Genomic DNA, 21,123 nt, shown 5'->3' on the forward strand with positions numbered 1-21,123 from the left:
TGAACTTTCAGTACTATTCTCAATATTGACTGAGATATTACATGTCATGCATATTACTTGGTCGACTCTTCTGCTTTACTCGTGCAAGTTGCAATCCTCTACCATGAGAGGGCTCTGAATTGTAGTGTGTAACATGGCTGTATGTAAAATAACTTTGCAAGTGAATGAGAAACACAATGCTGTAATCCCTCAAAAAACTGAAAGCATGAATTCAAAGAGTTTGTCCACACACAGAGCACCCTCTCTTCCATCATGACAATGCCAGACCACACATGAGCACTGCCACATCTACAACAGTCTGACATCTTGGAATCATTGTCATAATTTTTTTTCTAGTACAGTCTCGACTTGATCCCATCCAATTATTCTCTGTTTCCAAAACTTAAAGAACACCTTTGAAGACTTCACTTTGATAGTGATGAAGCAGTGCAAGCAGAGGTGAGCTTGTGGCTCTTGTCAACAAAGTCAGACAATCTACAGGGACGATATCAACGAACTGGTCTCTTGGGAGAAATGTGTTCATCACTAGGGTGACTATGTTGAGAAATAAATATGTAGACATGAAAAATAAAAATGTAGAATGTTAAAGTTTATTTGATTTAAAAACCTTTCAGAGTTTTCACGCAAAAAATTCAGAGAGATTGCCTTTGAGCACGCCCTCGTAACTCACAAGGAAAACACGGCAAATGCTGTGACCAAATTTCCCAGAAACTTCACTCAGTGGAAGAGGGGTCATAATAAGTGAACACTTGTTTCAGCTTGTCCGTAGATATTTGGCCATTTCTGAGACAACAGTGGTAGAAGTTTCTCAATATGTTCTATGTGCCTTTTAGTGAGTAAATGTTTCAATTGAAGTGGTGGCACAGTTGCTAGCATCATTGCTTCACTCATCTAAAAACACTAATGAATTTATTTTTTAAAAGCAAAAATCCAATAACAACATTAACAAAGTGCCTCTAGAACTGAAATAAGTTTCAATAACACAACTAATAGCAAACACCTCAAAATGGCCACAGTATAAAACCACTTCCTTTTAGTAAAGAATATTAAAATTTACATTACAAACAGCAAAACATATGATCAGATGAATATGTCAAAAAAATCAACCATTGGCTATTGCCAGTAATTATCAAAACACCATTGCCTTTGAATTAGCCAAAATGACTGACAACTGTGGTTCAAATTTATGATGATAGGGGTGGTGGCAGAGGCAACACCAGTAGCAATAATTCCTCCTCCTCTACTAACACAGGACGGCGGTTGCCGCTACCACAGTACTAGAAACCTTCATTAAAAATTTAAATCATGGTACACAGGCACCTTTAATTAGACCACAATGAACAAGAGATACAATCACTTATCCTGTAACACAGAGAGAACTCATTAATCGTTTAGTAAAAATTAAACATATTATAAATGCAGAAAAGTATGAACTTTATGCAGGAAACTTTGACTTGAGTACTGAGGCATAAAATTTTCCTTTAGGTTTTTTTTATATTTTTTTTTTTAATGTGTGTGTGTGTGTGTGTGTGTGTGTGTGTGTGTGTGTGTGTGTGTGTGTGTGGATGCAAACAGTTTAGTAAACAGCTTAAGCTCATGATACTAGCCAACAGGTAACTATAGACATGCCTCAGAAATAAGGTAGACAGAGTAAACAGTTTTCACTGACTATAAAGTACATTTCGTAATTCGGAAGAATTACATCTGCATTCTATACCCTTAGACTCTAAAATCAGTTTTCATTAGTGACAGCCACAAGCCCACATACACTGACAGAACTGAACTCAAGTAGTACCAGGCAAAACTGTCATAAATAACACATTTATATATATAACAACGGGCAACCAGCATATAGAGTCAAAATAGCCCCTATGCGACACCAAGCGACATGCACACTAATCAGATACTCACTCCGATTTCTCATAAAATCCAGTGCCCACTGACAAATGCTTGCTCAGAGAGTGCCGAGAGAAGGATGTAATGTAGATTACTCGTAGTCGGAAATCCACGAGTATCATCGAGCAGACGCCACCATGTCTAGTACTTGCAAAGGTCAGATCGGTCTCCAACCCGGCACCACAATGGACACAAACTGCTTGTAACTTCAGTAGCAGAAGACATGCCAAATACTGTGCATCCTGACTAAGTAGCTTTTAACAAACAATGTTCACAGCTGCGAGCAACACCTGGCCCCGCCAAACCTGTAGTGGGCAAAGGCACAACTCTTGCCAACGGGCCATGGCTGATGCTTGGCCACAACAACACGCCACCTCACTTGTGCTCCTTGCCGTCCATGTCACACTCCCTTTTCTCCAGGTCACCGCAGCCCTTAACTACTTTCTCCTCCGACCAGCCCTATAATGGCAACAGTAATGCTCCATGCGCTCTTGCGGCCAGAGGGATTCCAAATCCGTTGGAATTACGCAAAATTAAATGTGGGTGCATGGCACACTACCCATGTCCATAGAAGACTATTACAAAAATGTTTCCCACTGTATGTTTAAATGACATTTCTCTACCTTGTCTACTAATTATATGCCTGGTGAATGAATTGAAAAATAAATAAATAAATAAATGTGAATGGAAAAGTTATTTGGAATTGTTTTCACTGAAATTTCAGTAAGTGTATCTTGATTCATAATCAGTTGCAAGTGCCAGTTTTTGGAAGAGTGGTCCATTATGCATGGTTTGCCACAAAATAATTGTCATTGCGTGAAATCTTCAGCAGCGTTAACAACATTTCTTTCTGGAGAGAGATTCATATGGAGAAATGTTGCTGTGGTAAACCTCTCTTCATGTGATGGCCATGGTGTTTGGCATTTCTGTATTTCGATTGTTCTTACAATCAGTATCATCCAAGGGAATACACCAAATCTTCCTGAAGAAGGAACATAAGAATAGACTATAAGAATTAAGAATCGATATAAAAATGAAATATAAGAATATTAGAACGTAAAAAGATTGTAACCCCTGAAAATACCAAAAACACATGTATTATATAATAAACGTATCACACTTATTGTGAAACCTAATTGTAATTTTGCAATTAATGTAACCCCTCATATCCTCTAACTTGATAAGAAATGTTTGTGTTGTAATGTTCTACAGGCATGAGCAGATAAATTAAAAAGATAAAATAAAATAAATAAAAACAATAATCGGGTTTTGAACATGGATTTCAAAAGTAAGATGCTACGATGGTAGACACTGTGTCACCAGTTGGGCTGAGGTTATCGCTCACAAAAAGGCTTCTAAGTTACTTTGAAAACTGTAAAGGCTGTTTTCTCAGAAATGGTTGAGTATCTACCAATAATCCAAGGCACGTGTTTGCGTATTTCAGCTCCTCTTCCACCAAATTGCAGAAACCTAGAATGGACTTCAGTTGCATCTGATTTTTTGGAGTTGGACATTCCTTAATTGCTTTTATTTTTTCAAGGTTAACTTTAAAACCCATAGCAGACAGGATTCTGCCCCAAAAAAATTTGTCTTTTCTAACAAATTTGCTATTTTTAAGCCTAAGGGCCATACCCCCTTTTCTTAAAGCTTGAACTTAAAGCTTGTTCAACAGGTTACCATGTTCTTCCCAAGATTTGGTGGTAACCAACAGGTGGTCCACATATATTGTTGATTTGGAATTAAATTCTGATCCGAAGACTAGGTCTAATGCTTGTATAAACACTAGCACACTAATATTAAACGCAGACGGGCCAATAGTATATTGGTAACAGTTCCCATCCGTGAAAAAGGATGTATACTTCCAAAACACTGCAGAAAGTGGCCCTTGTCAGTAACTATTTGTTAATTCAAGACTGGTCGTATAATTCACCATGTAATATTTTGTTGTATTCCCTCCATATTTGTTGAACAATCAGTCTTTCTCTTCACTATCATATTCAGTGTTCTAGATTCTGTGACAGCTCTCACACTACCATTTTTATTACCCATGACAATCCAAGGGCTATTATATTCACTCTTAGTTTTTCCTGTAACTCTTTATACACTGCCTCTCTTTGTGCACATGGCACAGAAAAAGTTTTTCTTGAAAAGGCTAATGTAGTTTTGTATCCAGTTTACACTCAAAGCTCTTAACTTTACCAGGTCCAGTACAGAATACTTCTCTGTTTACTCATAAAACTTCTCTGTTTCTTTCCATTGCCCTCTAAACATCAACTGTAGGCCTATTCATTTAGTTCTTTAATTCTTCTGTAACTCACTGTCATGTATATCACAACCACAGTCCAGTTTCAGCTTTAACTTCCCAAAATCAGTTTCTATTAGCCATCACTTTTACTTTAAAATGTCTCAATAAATTGTTATTGTCTACTAACAAATCATCAAAATGTGCACTCACTTTTGACACTTCACTATCAAAATTAACAAAACTGTCCCCTCATTTAATCTCTGATTTAAACTCTGTTAATCAGTTTGTACCCAAACTGATATCTACACTCAGACCAGGGGCCACAAAAGGTTGTATCGTGAACTTATGCCCCCAATTTCAGATTCCAAAATTATTTGTTGTTTAACAGCTTTACTTAATTTACCCATAGGGCTTACTATTTTTAATCCCATTACTGGCATAGCCATTAAGTCATTATGTTACTTTGTGTAATTAAAAACACTCTCAACAACTGTACTAATTTCACTGCAATTGTCCAAAAGGGCTTTCTCTTCTTTGCTGTGGATACCAGTTTTCACAAGAGATATTCATTTCTGATATCATCAGTATCATCTATGTCATTTATTAAGCCCCCCTCAATATCACTAAGTCCTGTCATTACAACTTAATTTTGGATTTATGTCTTCTTCTGATTCCTTTAGATTTGCACACACTTAGTTCCTCTTTATTACAGGTTGACAACCCTTTTTCCTTGCTGCTCCTCTCCAACATGTACATCTGTTTCGTGGTTCAAAGAAGACATGACAATTTCAGAAAATGATCCTTCTCCATCCTTCTCCTTCCTACAAACAGTTGTGTAAAAGCAATGCATCCTCTTGTGTCCTTTTGTGTTTCTCTTCACTACTACTACTACTACTACTACTACTACAATCACTAATATCTTCCTCATAACTATTACCACTCTCATTTCGCAATATATTCTTTGTCTTCCTCTGATCTCCTCATTGCTTGTCAAGTTCTGTAACTCCATTATACATTTGGGAAAACATTTCCGTACATGACCCCATTGATTCTGCATTACTCCTACAACTAACTTCAGGCACAGTTTCTTCAGTTATCAGGTTCTGACTTGCACACATTCTATTACCATAAGTAGTATTACTATCATTGTATACTACTAAGCTTTCTGTTTCACAATGGCAACTTGTAACATTGGTATGCCCGTATGTTTGACCCGCTTCAGCATGGGCCCTCATTGTTGTGAGTGTCCATTGGCCACTTGGGATGCTCCCATTTTGTAATGACCTTATAACTTCTCTGGGCTGTTATATTATGATAATTCTTGTTTACCTTTCTCCTTGAATTTAATAATTAACTGACTGCAACTGCTGATCATTGAGGGAAGCAGACGAAGACGGAATCGATTGTTCTCAATTATGGATACTCAAGAATTATAAACACTTTTAATTACACAGAGTTAAGCCACATTTCACATGCCATCTTATGTTAGCAGGAGCATTGACAGTGAAATTTACATGGTAACCTACTGCCGCATGAATAACCGTTTTAAGTACTCATTAGCAAACCAGCCTAAAAGTGTCCTCTAGTGCACTTCTTTGACTCAACTCACAGACTGCTCTGCTGCAACTACAACATGTATTCTTGTTTGAAGTGAGAACAGTTACTGTCCCCTGAAAAGCATTGTCTGCAATCACAGGTTATTTCGTACCTATGACCTTGACTAAACCAGAGTTAACTATATAATACACACTCTATGGTGTGGTGGAATGATAACACTGCCATTTAAATTAATAACTGATATCAACTGATCTTGCTGTGTGATGGTATCATACCCTCACACATCCTCTGATGTCAAATTATTTGCTTTTACAACCTCATTGGACCACTTTAGCCAATTATTTCCTGGCTTTCTTCAGTAAGTGCATGTTTCGTTCTTTCTTAACTGCCCAGTATCTTTTCATTCATTCTGATCTTTCCTTTCTTTCCTCATCTGTAAATACCCTTTTCATTGTGTGTCATTTGTCTAATTTTGGTTTAAATCTTATTTTCTTGTCTTTCACTTTCTTGAGATTTTTCTGTCTTGTTTTGCAGATCATTCAAGGTTCTACTGTTCATAACCATAGTTGTAACTCGGAGCTTGCTCCACATAAGATTGAATAATAATAATAATAATTTTTGCCTGGAAATTTATGGCAGCATAAAGCTTCAGTGTGAAATTCAAAGATTCACATTGCCACTCCATTGCATGTGGCAGTGTTGACAAGGAAACGCCTACCAGATTTTGTGTGTGTGTGTGTGTGTGTGTGTGTGTGTGTGTGTGTGTGTGTGTGTGTGCGCGGGGCGGGGGGGCGGGGGGGGGGGGGGGGGGGGGGGAGATGAGGAACAACTGCTTCGCAGCTAGCTGCTGCATGCAGCAGTGGCCATGGCCATAGGGTGCATGTCTTGGCATGCAACTCCTTGGAAAGCTCATGAACTGCTGACGTCATGTGCCGTGACATTGTTCACCTCCCATGATTCACTTGATTGCATAGCCTGACATGACGATGACACAGCATCACTGGCCAGAACCTGAACACAGGACACAGAAAGAAAACACATCACAGAATCACTCTAAAACAAAACTTGTGCTGTTAAATTGCAAGATTAACAGTCACACACACACACACACACACACACACACACACACACACACACACACATATATATATTATTTTTTAAAAAATGCAATGAAGTAAATTTAAATACTCACATTTTTCTACAAAAAGATTTACAAACTCCTATAAAAGTCAAGGTTTTGAACGTCATCACCACTTATTATCATTCAAAAGTAAATATAAAATTTCTTTCTCTTCCCTTTCCAGTCATTTTTTGTCTCTTTTCCTTCTTCAAAAAGTGAGCATACAAGTTTCTTGTTTTTTCAGTCGCTGTTCCATTTTAAATATTCTTCTTATCTGCAGTGAGGTTCTGAGGATGATTCTTTGCATGCTCGCCATGGCTTAATAAATTACGTACATTGTTCTGCCAATCCTTGGACAGTTATTAACTGTTTTGAACTGTGTAGAACATTTTCTGTGCAGAACATTTGCGCTGTGTAGTGCACAACATACATTTGTGTGCACAAAAGCCAATCTTATCTCTGTCACTTGGATTTCAGGAATATAAAACTTAAAACTGTCCATAGTATATCAACCTGTCTTCCACACTACTTTCATTACATGATCTTCGCATTTCAGCTATGGCATCATGACTTACTGCACTCAGTTCAGTAGACTGATGAATTTCTTGTTGCTGTAAGATTACTTGAGAATGAACTTCAGCCACTCCTTATTCTTTATCTTTGTCTTATTGCTTACCGTCATGAATGTCATCAGAATTTCCGGTTTTCTTCTGTCCTATAATCTTGAGTTTCAAATCTGTGAACAATCCATGCACATCATTGCGAATATCTACTACTTCTTAGTCCAACATTTTGTCCAGTTTTTGAGTATGTTCATAAAGTTTTTTGTTCAAATCCTCTACCAATTTTGAGTTCTCTGCACTTAAATCCCACTTAGTATTATCTAGTTGTTTGTTATTCTCAAGATTTTCTTTTAAAATTTGCTCCAAATTGTCAAGCTCTTTGTTTAAATTTTGCTGCTGATCATAAAATATTTTATTTAAATCTGCAAATTTCTTTTGTAAGAATTGCATTAATGCATCCTCCCTTCCTGCAGCACCAATCCAATTGTTGTCTGTTGCGACCTCACTTGATTCAGCACTTACATCCAAACTTGAATTTTCTGTTACTACATTTGTACTTAGAATTCTGTGACTTGTTTCTGATTCACGTGATCCATGGCAACACCATCCTGATCAACACTATCCTCTCTGTTGATTACGCCACTGTCCTCAGTTTGACCGGACATTGTTATTCATATCCATGCTACACACGTAAAGTAGTATCAACTTAATTTGTTCACTGTTTAATATTCCTTTTCTTATCAAACATTGCTTGAAAAGTCGAGGCATCACTAAAAATACCAAATTCACTCCCCATATGCTGATGATGGCCATTGGACTAGATTTGAATATTGCTGCAGGATTCAATGTCCTGTCACGGTTATCGTATGTAATGTATATGGGCTGTTACAATGTAAAAAATTCTTGTTACCTTTCTCCATGAATTTAGTAATTAATTGGCAGAAATTGCTGATCATTTAGAGAAGTAGACAATGGCGGAATTTATTGAGAAAAATGGTGTTACTGATCATGTTCACACTAAAATTTATACAGAAACCAACTTCAATGTGAACAACCATTTTAAAAACTCATTATCAAAATGGATGAACAGTGCCAGCTAGTGCACTGCTTCAACTCAATTCCCAGACTGCTCTACTGCAGCTATCATTCTTGCTCATGTCAAGACAACAGTTACCACCCACTTTCAGTATGGATACTGAGTACAGACAGACACAACTAAATAAAGCTTTTGGCCAGTAAGGCAGTCATCAGAAATAGGTGACACACACGCACACTGACACTTACACCCTCATACACGCAACTGCAGTCTCAGGCAACTGAAGCCCCACTGCGAGCAGCAGCAGCAGCAGCAGTGCATGATGGGAGTGGCGACTGGGTGTGGGTAAGGAGGAGGCTATGGTGGGGACAGTGTCACCAACTTGACAAAGCATTCTGCATCTACATCTACACTCTGCAATCAACTGTGAGGTGCATGGCAGAGAGTATGTCCCATTGTACCAGTTATAAGGGTTTCTTTCCATTCATATTCATGTATCAAGCATGGAAAGAGTGATTGTTTGAATGCCTCTGTGCGTGTGGTAATTATTCTGACCTTATTCCCATGATCCCTATGTGAGTGATACATAGGGGTAGTAGTATATTCCAAGAGTTTTCATTTAAAGCTGGTTCTTTAAACTTCATTAATAGACTTTCTTTGGATAGTTTGTGTCTATTTTCAAGAGTCTTGCAGTTCAGTTCCTGTGTCACACTCACGTGGATCAAAAAAACCTGTGACCTTTCATGCTGCCCTTCTGTATACATTCTGGCTGTTTCCGGCGGCTAGAGGAAGCAATGTGGTGCTGGTGTGCAAGACTCACACATCCCCTTCATCATTGGAATTACTTGGAGGTGCTTTGCCAATCTTCTTTTCATTATAGTCAGCTGCGTCTATCTGCCCAACTCCTTCTCCGAAGATATGATGCTGTTTGCAGGAATTTTCTCTACTCTTAAAATGATTGCTTACACTCAAGATACTTTCAAATCAATCCTACTATATTTCACTTCCACAAACAGAACACCACGTAACAGTTTTCACACAAATGAATCACATTTCGTAAGCCCAATGACTCATGGTCCGTCAGAGACTATTACATACTTTTACAATAAATACAGTTCCAAAAACCTCTCCAGGCTCTCGCAAGTCCACCATCCGCAATTCTAGAGAGTCAGTAAGTAAGTAAAAAGTGTCTTTTCTTTTCTTTTACATAGTTCAACTGATCACAATAATGACTGACATAGCACCGTAATGGAGAAAGGTGCACTTGCTCCTTGTGCTGGGCATGTAACTTCTGTGACGAGTGTGGCAGCCACTTGCCTGCGTCAATCAATTGACCAGCTTGTAGCATTCTCTTGACACACGTCCACCCTGCACATACAGAAAACCGGCACGATGTAGACACTCTCCCGTCTCTCATGCTCGTACATAAAATATCGGGTGTTCGAGACGGTGGAAAGCTGAGGGTCTCTAGAATTTGCGTCAAAATTCTCGAGGCACTACAACATTCAGTATACCCTGTTACGGGTCCCAAACACTTGAGCAATACTCTAGAACCGATCGCGCAAGCGATTTGTAAGCAGTCTCCTTTGCAGACTCATGCACTTCCCCAGTGTTGTATTCTGCCAGTAAATGGAAGTGTCTCACCTGCTTTACCCACAACTGAGCCTGTATGATTGTTCCATTTCATACTCGTACAAAGTTTTACACCCAGGTATTTGTATGAGTTGGCTGATACAAACGACGACTCATCGATATTATAGTCATAGGATACTACATCTATTTGGTTTTGTGAAGTCAAAAATTTTACATTTCTGAACATTTAAAGCAAGTTGCCAATCTTTGCACCATTTTGAAATCTTATCAAGGTCTGACTTAATATTTATGCAGCTTCTTTCAGATGACACTTCATCATAGTTAACTGCAACACCTACAAATAGCCTGAGGTTATTATTAATATTGTCTGCAAGGTCATTAATATGCAACAGGATCAGCAAGGGTCCAGCACACTTCCCTGGGGCTCACCTGAAGTTTCTTCTACATCTGATGCTAACTCTCCATCCAAGATAACATGCTGCATCCTCCCTACCAAAAAGCCCTCAATCCAGTCACAAACTTCACTCAATACCCCAAATGATCATACTTTTGACAGTAAGTACAGATGTGGTACTGAGTCAAATGCTTTTCGGAAATCAAGAAATACTGCATCTACATGACTGCCTCGATCCAAAGCTTTCAGTATGTCATGTGAGGAAAGTGTGCACTGCATTTCATATGATTGATACTTTTGGAAGCCATGCTAGTTGGCATTGAGAAGGTCATTCTGTTCAAGATACCTCATCATGTTTGAACTTGGAATATGTTCCAAGACACGTCAACAAATCGATGTCAAGGATATTGGACGATAGTTTTGCAGATCACTTCTACGACCATGTTCTTTTTTTCCAAGAACTGGGCACAGTTTTTTGTTCAAGGAATCTACAATACACTGTAGTTAGAAGAGGGGCTAACTGGGCTGTAAATTCAGTATAGAATCTGATAGGGGTTCAGCTCGGCCCTGGAATTTTATTCAGTTTTAATTATTTCAGCTGTTTTTTAACACTACGGACATTAATACTTATTTCAGGATTAAATTGGGGCAGTTCTCCTCAGTTTTCCTTTATAAAGGAACACTTGAAAATGGAGTTAAGTATTTTAGCTTTCTTAAGTTGTATTTTGAGAAGATAAGTGGTGACTGGGTAGCAAATTTTATCATACTGCCAACCATGGAAATGTACACAAAGTGCTTTGGCTAAAAGTGAACATCTGCCATGTGTAAACTGCAATTCACCTGAATCCAGTTGTATTTGAAACTGAACTTCCAGGGGATCAAATCATGGAAGGTTTTATTATTTGGAGCAGCTAGTTGCTCAGAATGTGTGACAGTACAGCAATGAAGGCTTCTGGATTCATGAGAAATTATCTGAACAAAGGCATTAAAGAGGAATTTTCCAGTGCCTTGTGTCACGGAATTCAGAGCAAGTACTGGATGGTGTGTGACGTTGATGAAGAGGGCGAAGGTTACATTATGACACAGAACCACACTAGGTCAGTGACTTCCCAAGAAGTTTTGCAAAGAACTAAGTGTTTATGCAGCAGTGTCATATAATCAGTCAAAGATAATGGTATGACTGTTTACTAAGCTTTATGAACAATGCCAGTGAGGTACCTGTTCATTTTGGTATGCCATCAAATACAGTATAACTATCAACAAGAATTTCTGGCAGTGAAAAGCCCATAACAACAGTAATTCTGAGGGTGTCATCAGAGGGAAGGGAGCTGCTCCCATTCTTTGTGGGAAAACCATACTAAAGGAAAAACTGCTTGCAGGGCTTGCCTTTAGCGGGCAAGAAATTGGACGAATGACAAATGACCCATCACTAGATATATTGAAGGTTATTCCATAAAATCAGGCAAACAGCTGGATGTCTGCAACTTCCTGTCACGTCATTTCGGTGCAGAACTGCTGGCCATCTTCAGATGAATAGTGACAAAAACGCATTGAGCTCTTGTTTTTAAAACTGCACCTTGGCAAAAGCTTGCTTTATCAACATCAGATCGATTGTCTTCCGTAGTAAAATTGTAGAACGATCCCGGCTACGCTGAGCACATAGTTTTTTTATGACAGACTTCCATACAGAATTTAACAGGAAGCCACCATTTCGATTGGTAAGGTACTCGGACAGTCATATTTCCACTGATTCAGTGATGATGGAGATCCAGAAGTTTGACATATGGGCCACAATCTTTTTTTCTTTTTCCTTCATTGTATTTGATCAAATGCCCACTAGAAATAAAGTGTTCAGCAATAGCGGACTTACTACCTCGTAGGAGGTAAGTATGCAGCTGATATTCTAGTGTGGTCCTGCACAGTGCACATCGTTTGCTGTATGTAAGATTTTCCTGATTCACAAGTAATCCTGCAATTGCCTACTTTATGCAGCTCTAAGTCATCTTTGACAGATCTAAAAAATGCCAACATTGTGGAAGGCAAATGAAAGATAACTTTCACTTTGTCTTCTTAATATTCTGCATATTTTCACTGAGACATTCCAAATATATGATAGATAAGCAACCATTCTAAAGGCCTCATTTTCTTCCTTGTTTTGCTGTTTGTTTGTTTGTAGTGCTCTCTATAATTGCTAAGATGAATATCCATTATTAGGGAAAAAAGTTTGCAGATGTTCGAGTTCCATTTGCAGGTTATCAACATCTGATATGGTATGGGCATATTGGATTAAGGTCTTAAGAATGAGTGAAGGCAGCCAATTTGATACTGATGAGGTTAGCTTTCATCATGGATAGTGAACAGAAGTGCATATGCTCAAGCAGCCCATGTCTAATGCCAGCTGTGTGCCCCATGCATGTTACAGCAGGTCTTAAATATGGAAGCTTAGTGCGTTTTTGTTCACTACTTCCAGTAATGGATGTTGTTATGAATAGACCTTGTATGGTTCTCCTGCTGTAGCTTTACAGTGAGTAGCTTCTTTAAGGAGATCATGCTCTCACTCCAGGGATAAAGTTGAAAAAACCCTCAATATCTATGCTGGACCAGTGGATCCTTACTGCCAGGGTAGAATCTCAACCGAATTCTTAATGAAAGGATTTTAAAAGTGGTGCATATTCAATGCTATGGATGGTTCAGAAGATGACTTCATACAGAAGGAGCGCTTGGAAGAAAGAAATGGCAGTGAACATACAAATGAAGAAGAAGAAGACTACAGACTACTTGTTTAGATAGTAAGCAAAAAAGAAACTGAAGATAAAAAGTAATGTAAACTATTTTGTTATGCAAGCAGTGTAGGTTTATGCTTGCTTTTACGTATCACCTACTGCCACACTCACCCTCTGCTTCTATTTGCGCTAGGGTTCCCCACACCCACAGTATTTTTTTCGTGATAGTAAATAGTATGTGTATGAAGTCTGGTTAAATTTTCTCCAGGTGCTCTGGATCCATGCTCGAACAGTCTGGTTAAAATTCCTCCAGCTGTTCTGGAACTGCACTGGAGCAAACCCACAATCAACATACATATAAAAAATATATAAATAAAACTCTACAGATGTATCGGCTCCCTCGTCAATTCACAAATCAGCCAATGGGATAATAAAATGACCATTTTGTAGTGATGAATAAGACTATGAAACTAATCAATGAGTATAATATACCATTATGAGAAAGTTTTTTTTCCTCCATTTCAATAATATCTGTACTGACAGCCATTGGGAATCAAAGAATTGATTCAACCTTGGAAATTCATGTGAGAAAACTATAAAATCATGAGAGATATTTGTCTCCCATTGTCCCCACAGAAATAATCTCATATGCTTCAAGACCATGATATGATGTGTCATGTTTTTCTTCCTCTTTTTTCCCCTTCATTCTCAATAGGAAAGAACAGTTTGAAAGAAATCATCCATGTACATAATTTGGATTCCATGGAAATGATGGTCGGTGTGTGCAATGTTCTTAAACAATCTTTTTGAAGACTGAGCAATATAATAAAGGCTACTCACCATAAAGATGAAACAGTGAGTTGTAGACAGGTACAGTGAAAAAACCGTTACAATTTAGCTTTCAGTCAAAGCCTGCTTTAGAAAACAAAAAACAAACAAACAAACACACACACACACACACACACACACACACACACACACACACACACAGTCTTTCACACAAGCAAGCATGCCTTATGCACTCAAGACTGCCATCTCCAGCAGATTGGACTGGCTTTGGCTGGAAGCTAAATTGTAACAGTCTTCTGAGTGTGCCTGTCTGCAACTCAGTGTATCGTTATTATGCTGAGGTTTTTTTTTCTTTCTTTCTTTTTTTTTTTTTTTTTTTTTAAGGAATCATGTTATGGAGGTTTCTCTAATTTTTTTGTAAACATGCATTTATTCATACAACTTGAAGCAGAGTATCATGAAAAGAACTGAAGTTAAAATTTTGGAAAAATGGGAATTTGCATCACATTTTGAAACTTTCAGAATGATTCTCATATGAAACAGGTTTAGTCCACATTATAACTACTAAGTGTGCTGATATTTTACTGTAGGCATGCTCTTTTTCTCAGGGTGAAGATCGCACTCTTGCTGCATTTGTTCTTGCAAGCATGGTGAAAGACTACCCCCCTGGCCAGGAGGCTGCTCTTCAGGGCAGTCTGGTGTCCATATGCCTGGAGCAGCTTGGAGATGCCAGTGCCTTGCTACGACAGTGGCTTGCAATCTGTTTGGGACGCCTGTGGCACAAATATGAGAAAGCAAGATGGTGTGGAGTGCGTGACATTGCTCCTGAAAAACTGAACACACTTCTGCAGGATCCTGTACCTGAGGTAACAAGCTAAAAGGAGCAGTGAAATACATTGCATTCTAACTATTTATTGAAGTTTGAAGTTTTATGCTTGATGAATGATCAAAACCACATTTTTAAACCGCTTATACACATTTCCTCAGTTCTGTAGATAGATTACTTTGACAGTAAACTAATATCAGAGACAGACTACTGATATTTATTCCCTCTTGTAAGAATATAAATTTCTTCAAACTAAAATTTGCATAAATATTCTGATGAGATGACTGAATTTTAATTACGCCAGCTTAAAACCAAATAGAAGCACTACCGTATAATTTGTTTTGTTTGTTGATTGTTTTTGGCCTGTATCTTTTCACAGTTTGTCAGTAGGTACAGAAAAAGATTTATCTAGTTTTGTCCATTCAAAATTATATTGATTCCCAGTACAACAGTATTCAGTAATTATATCAAGCCATGTAATAGTGAAACGTCAAACCAAATAATGATAGGCAAGTACAGGCTTAGTATATTTACCTAAGTAACTGGTGGAGGTAGAATGCAAAGAACATAAAAGATGATGACAAAGTGGATAAAAAGATTCTCTCTCTCTCTCTCTCTCTCTCTCTCTCTCTCTCTCTCTCTCTCTCTACACAGACACACACACACACACACACACACACACACACACACACACACACAGGGTGGTCCATTGATAGTGACCGGGCCAACTATCTCACAAAATAAGCATCAAACGAAAAAACTACAAAGAATGAAACTCGTCTAGCTTGAAGGGGGAAACCAGATGGCACTATGGTTGGCCCGCTAGATGGCGCTGCCATAGGTCAGACGGATATCAACTGCATTTTTTGAAATAGGAACCCCCATTTTTTATTACATATTCGTGTAGTACTTAAAGAAATATGAATGTTTTAGTTGCACCTCTTTTTTCACTTTGTGATAGGTGGTGCTGTAATAGTCACAAATGTTTAAGTACATGGTTTCGCGTAACGTTCCGCCAGCGCGGACGGTATTTGCTTCGTGATACATTACCCGTGTTAAAATGGACCGTTTACCAATTGCGGAATAGGTCGATATCGTGTTGATGTATGGCTATTGTGATCAAAATGCCCAGCGGGCATGTGCTATGTATGCTGCTTGGCATCCTGGACGACATCATTCAAGTGTCCGGACCATTCGCCGGATAGTTACATTATTTAAGGAAACAGGAAGTGTTCAGCCACATGTGAAACATTCAACCATGACTTGCAACAAATTATGATACCCAAGTAGGTGTTTTAGCTGCTGTAGCAGCTAATCTGCACATCAGTAGCAGACAAATTGCGCGAAAATCGGGAATCTCAAAAACGTCAGTGTTGAGAATGCTACATCAACTTCAATTGCACCAGTACCATATTTCTATGCACCAGGAATTGCATGGCGATGGCTTTGAACCTCGTGTACAGTTCTGCCACTGGGCACAAGAGAAATTACGGAACGATGACAGATTTTTTTGCATGCCTTCTATTTAGCGACGAAGCATCATTCACCAACAGCAATAACGTAAACCGACATAATATGCACTATTGGGCAATGGAAAATCCACGATGGCTGTAACAAGTGGAACATCAGCGACCTTGGCGGGTTAAAGTATGGTGTGGCATTATGGGAGGAAGGATAATTGGCCTCTATTTTCTCGATGGCAATCTAAATGGTGCAATGTATGCTGATTTCCTACGTAATGTTCTGCCGATGTTACTACAAGATGTTTCACTGCATGACAGAATGGTGATGCACTTTCAACATGATGGATGTCTGGCACATAGCTCACGTGCAGTTGAAGCGGTATTGAATAGCATATTTCATGACAGGTGGATTGGTCGTCGAAGCACCATACCATGGCCCGCACATTCACCGGATCTGACGTCCCCGGATTTCTTTCTGTGGGGAAAGTTGAAGGATATTTGCTGTCATGATCCACCGACAAGACCTGACAACATGCATCAGCGCATTGTCAATGCATGTGCGAACATTATGGAAGGTGAACTAATTGCTGTTGAGAGGAGTGTCGTTACACGTACTGCCGAATGCATTGAGATTGACGGACATCATTTTGAGCATTTATTGCATTAATGTGGTATTTACAGGTATCACACTGTAACAGCATGTGTTCTCAGAAATGATAAGTTCACAGAGGTACGTGTATCACATTGAAACAACCGAAATAAAATGTTCAAACGTATCTGCATTCTGTATTTTAATTTAAAAAACCGACCTGTTATCAACTGTTCGTCTAAAATTGTGAACCATATGTTTGTGACTATTACAGCGCCATCTATCACAAAGCGAAAAAAGTGATCCAACAAAAATATTCATATTTCTTTACATACTACACGAATATGTAATAAAAAATGGTGGTTCCTATTTAAAAAAACGCAGTTGATATCCGTTTGACCCATGGCAGTGCCCTCTAGTGGGCCAAACATAGCGCCATCTGGTTTCTCCCTTCAAGCTAGACAAGTTTCATTCTTTGTAGTTTTTTCGTTTGACACTTATTTCGTGAGATATTTGGCCCGGTCCCGATCAAGGGACCACCCTGTATATATCACACACACACACACACACACACACACACACACAGGCACAAGTATTGAGTATCACCTTGAGAAAATCAAGCTGAGACCATGCAATTCTTCACTTGTGCGGCCATATTGTCTGTAGGTGCTTTACACTTCGTGAGGATATTTTTTGTTCCATTGTTACAACTGCAATAAAATGCATGTTTTTCTCACCAGATGCATTTTGCTTTAGTTAAATAAAGCATCATTAGTAGTCTTTAATTAAATATATGTACAATATGATGTGTTTTCTAGATCGAAAAACAGTTCATTAACAAATTTTTGATTTTTCACTTACAGTAATTTTTGCTTCATTTTTTGTGTAAATCAGGAAATGTCATCTGATAGCTTGTCTTTTGTTTCTTTATTCATTAGGTACCGATAACAGTGGTCTAATTTTACACTGCTTTGCAAAACCTATGCATTTTTTTGCATTTAACAAAGCACAATTTCATACGCCATTGTTCACTGTTTACTTGTATACTCCTAAGTATGTTTTGTGTTTGTAGTGTTGCCAGCATTGCCACTAATTTTTTTTTATCTGTATATTTTTCTTTCTTTCTCTGTAGTTCATTGTATGTGTGTTGTTCTGTTTAGTTATGTTACTGTATATTTAGTTACTGTATAAGAGTAGTGAAGGAGTTGGTGGGGGAGGAAGAAGCAAAGATGAGTGGACATAAGTGTATAGTGGTATGCTGGAAAGTGAATTGGGGAGTGGGGTAAGGGGGGGGGGGGGGGGGGAGAGTTGAAGGATGGAAAAGGCCCTTTTCTTTTTCCTGTGATTTCTTCAGTTATTTTATGTAGTTTCTGATTTCCAATCTTTATTTGGTCATTGTGCAACTGTTTATTTTGTGTTAATGCTTTGTGTATATAGAAATTTTTGTGGAAAGATAGGAGGTTTCTGTCTTTACTGATTCTTATAATGATCATATCTTCATCAATAGTGTCCATTCTGTGATATTCCTGTTTAGATGGTCTTCTAATGCTGTTGAATGGTTTATACCATATTTCAGTGCTCTGATGTGTTCTTTATATCTTGTGGCAAATATCCTACCAGTCATCTCAATGTATATTTTTTCACAGTCACCACAACAGAGCTGATAGACACCAGATTGCTGATATCTGTCTGGTTTCGATTTCAGTTTTGGTATGTGTTTTTGTATTGAGTTTTTTGTTTTGTAAGCAATGGTTATGCTTCTTTTTGATTATGTTACCTATTTTATGTGTGAATTTGGTGTGGTAGGCCATTGTATGCCATTTTTTGTTGGTATGCAAGTTGTATGTGTTGATGTCATTTGATTAGTTTTTTCATTATTTGCGTATTATTTTTCTGTTTAGTTTTCTACCAGTGTTTACTGTGTCCATTTTTTTAAAGCTATTTGTTGCGTAATGGCCACTTCCTTTTGGTAATCAGAATTGCTTTGGGGGCTCTGTTCAGTCTGTTTAACATGTTTTTTACTGTGGCCAATTTCTGATATTGCAGGTGGTTCGAGGTAGATTTAAGATAGTGTCACTTGTGAGTTTTCTGTTTATGTCTAATGTGTGGTTGTGGTTGTTTTTTCTTATGGTTATGTTTAGAATGTTGAGTTTGTTTTCTTGCTTTTCTTATGTTGTAAACTTCATGTCCATCTGCATCATATTTGTCTTTCTGTAGTTATTGTATCTTATTTTGGGGTTCGTCTGTCACGCATATTATGTTATTCATGTACCTGCACCAGTAAATAATGATGCAACTTTTCTTTGTTATTATGTCTTCAAGTAGTCATTTTTGTATATGATTCAAGAAAATGTTGGCTAGTGTTCCTGAAATAGGTGAACCCCTTCGGCAAACCTTCTTCTTGTATTTAGTATTTGTGATTGAATTCAAAATAATTTTGTTGTAGTATTAACTGTGGCAGTTTTATTATTTGTGTGTGTGTTTGTGAGGTAGCTGGTTTTGTATCTTCAGGTTTCCTTCAATTAGTTTTCTCATTCCATTAACAGGGATAACGCTGTGCATACTTTCTACATCAAATTAATTTTCGTGCCATCTGAAGGTGATACTTCATATAGCACAAAAATGAAATAATCCTGCTATTTTCATGTCCATCATGGAAAAAGTCAAATGCTGGATATGCAATACAACAAACAAAATGTAGCTAAAGCATAATAAGAAACATGTAAATCTCAAATTGCACCACACAAAACTTCATAACAACAAACACATTCACACACCATTCATATCCAAAGGCAGTCAGTCTTACAGATACAGTACTAAATGGAAATGAACAACTTCTCTTAAAAAAGATTTAAGACACAATGTTGACTCACCAGCAAATGAACAACAAATAGAAGATCTCATTATAGAATTTGAATATATTCTCACTGCAGAAGAAAACATGACAGCAGTAATGTACATGCAGAGCTAACTAAGGAATTAATAAAAGAAGAAATTAAAACAAACCAACACAGATTGAAAAAGATAAATTCAAATATAATTGTGACGAACAAAACTTAAAACTGTAAAGAAAAAACTGCAAGCAGAAAACAGCATTATAACAAAATCTGACATAGGCGTAGTGTTGGCCTCAAGACTTCATCACCAAAAGTGACACAAGAAAAGTTAAAATCAAGGCCAGCTGACAGATTTCGAACGTATGTTAAAAACATCCTCAAAAACATAGCAGCATACATGACTGTGTTCCTCACAGAATGAGCTGTAACATTGTCATGAAACAAAAACTCCGCCACGGATACTGTCCCGTGATACTTTGTCTTGACAACTTCTCAAGCCTCATCTGGGAATTTTGGTAGTAGGCTCACCTGATGGTTTGCCTCTTTTGAGTCTAATCTTTTAGCACTACACCATATCAGTCTCAAACACACTGAGCATCTCGTTTATTGGCAGTGGTGACTCTTCCTGTTCCCTCTGCTTGCTATGCCCCCTTGTCCTGGTATCATTGTTATATGCCCAGCACACATCCAAAGTGATTAAACAGCTAAAGAAGTCACCTAGATTTGTCTGACACAGCCACAACATTTTTCTGCTGCCTTTGTTTGGAGGGCTTTTTAATGGATGTTAGTACTTGTGGTGAAAAATGAGCAACCTTTTAAATATTCAAAATGTCATGCAGGATGTGGAAATCTGATCCATGACTGATTTTAATTTTATCCACTGTTTTGCCTGATTGTGATACATTGGTCTTCGAGCACTAGGGCCTCCACGTCTCTTGTGATTCCTGGTTCTTCACAGTGAGATGGTCTGCTCCTCTATTCTTTATCATTCACACTTCACTGGAAGCAGCTGCACCACGTTAGAACTGTGTCGTATGAAGGTGCGTGCTTGCCATGCACTTCCGCCAACTCAGCATGGACTGTGTAACGGATCTGTGACCCCAAAAACATAGATATTAGTATCCAACATGCAGGTCGATAGCAGACAGGAGTCGATTGTCGAGCACTGCAGGAGGCAATGAGATGAGTGTCGAGTGAGCAGTGGTACTGGAGAGACAGGCAAGAATGGTGGTCGAGTGAGTAGTAAACGGTAAATTCACCGGAGTATGACAAATGAGCGTGTCCCCCTGATCGTCGTGGGGTGAGCCCTCATCAATACCAATTCGTGAGAGATATGAAACCAAAAGTGACAAGGGCCGAATAACGTGTTTCGCTCAACCGTGTCAGCCAGCAACAACCATGGATTGCAGTGAGTATTGTTGTGAATGTTAACCATCATCATTGCGTGTGATGAAGTACTTAAAATCAGCAACCAATAAAAGATATAACCATA

General features: G+C 38.3%; 1 protein-coding gene across 3 annotated transcripts in view; it reads left to right on the forward strand.

The window, feature by feature from the left end:
• The window catches only part of LOC126458470 (regulatory-associated protein of mTOR), a 336,732-nt gene that overhangs the window by 173,885 nt on the left and 141,724 nt on the right, over positions 1 to 21,123 (forward strand). For all 3 annotated transcript variants that reach the window (XM_050095547.1, XM_050095548.1, XM_050095549.1), the window contains exon 12: positions 14,525 to 14,782. In XM_050095547.1, coding sequence (XP_049951504.1) covers positions 14,525 to 14,782 — 258 coding nt within the window. The remainder of the gene's footprint in view (positions 1 to 14,524; positions 14,783 to 21,123) is intronic.

This window comes from Schistocerca serialis, chromosome 2 (assembly GCF_023864345.2).
Source record: "Schistocerca serialis cubense isolate TAMUIC-IGC-003099 chromosome 2, iqSchSeri2.2, whole genome shotgun sequence".
NCBI classification, from domain to species: Eukaryota; Metazoa; Arthropoda; class Insecta; order Orthoptera; family Acrididae; genus Schistocerca; species Schistocerca serialis.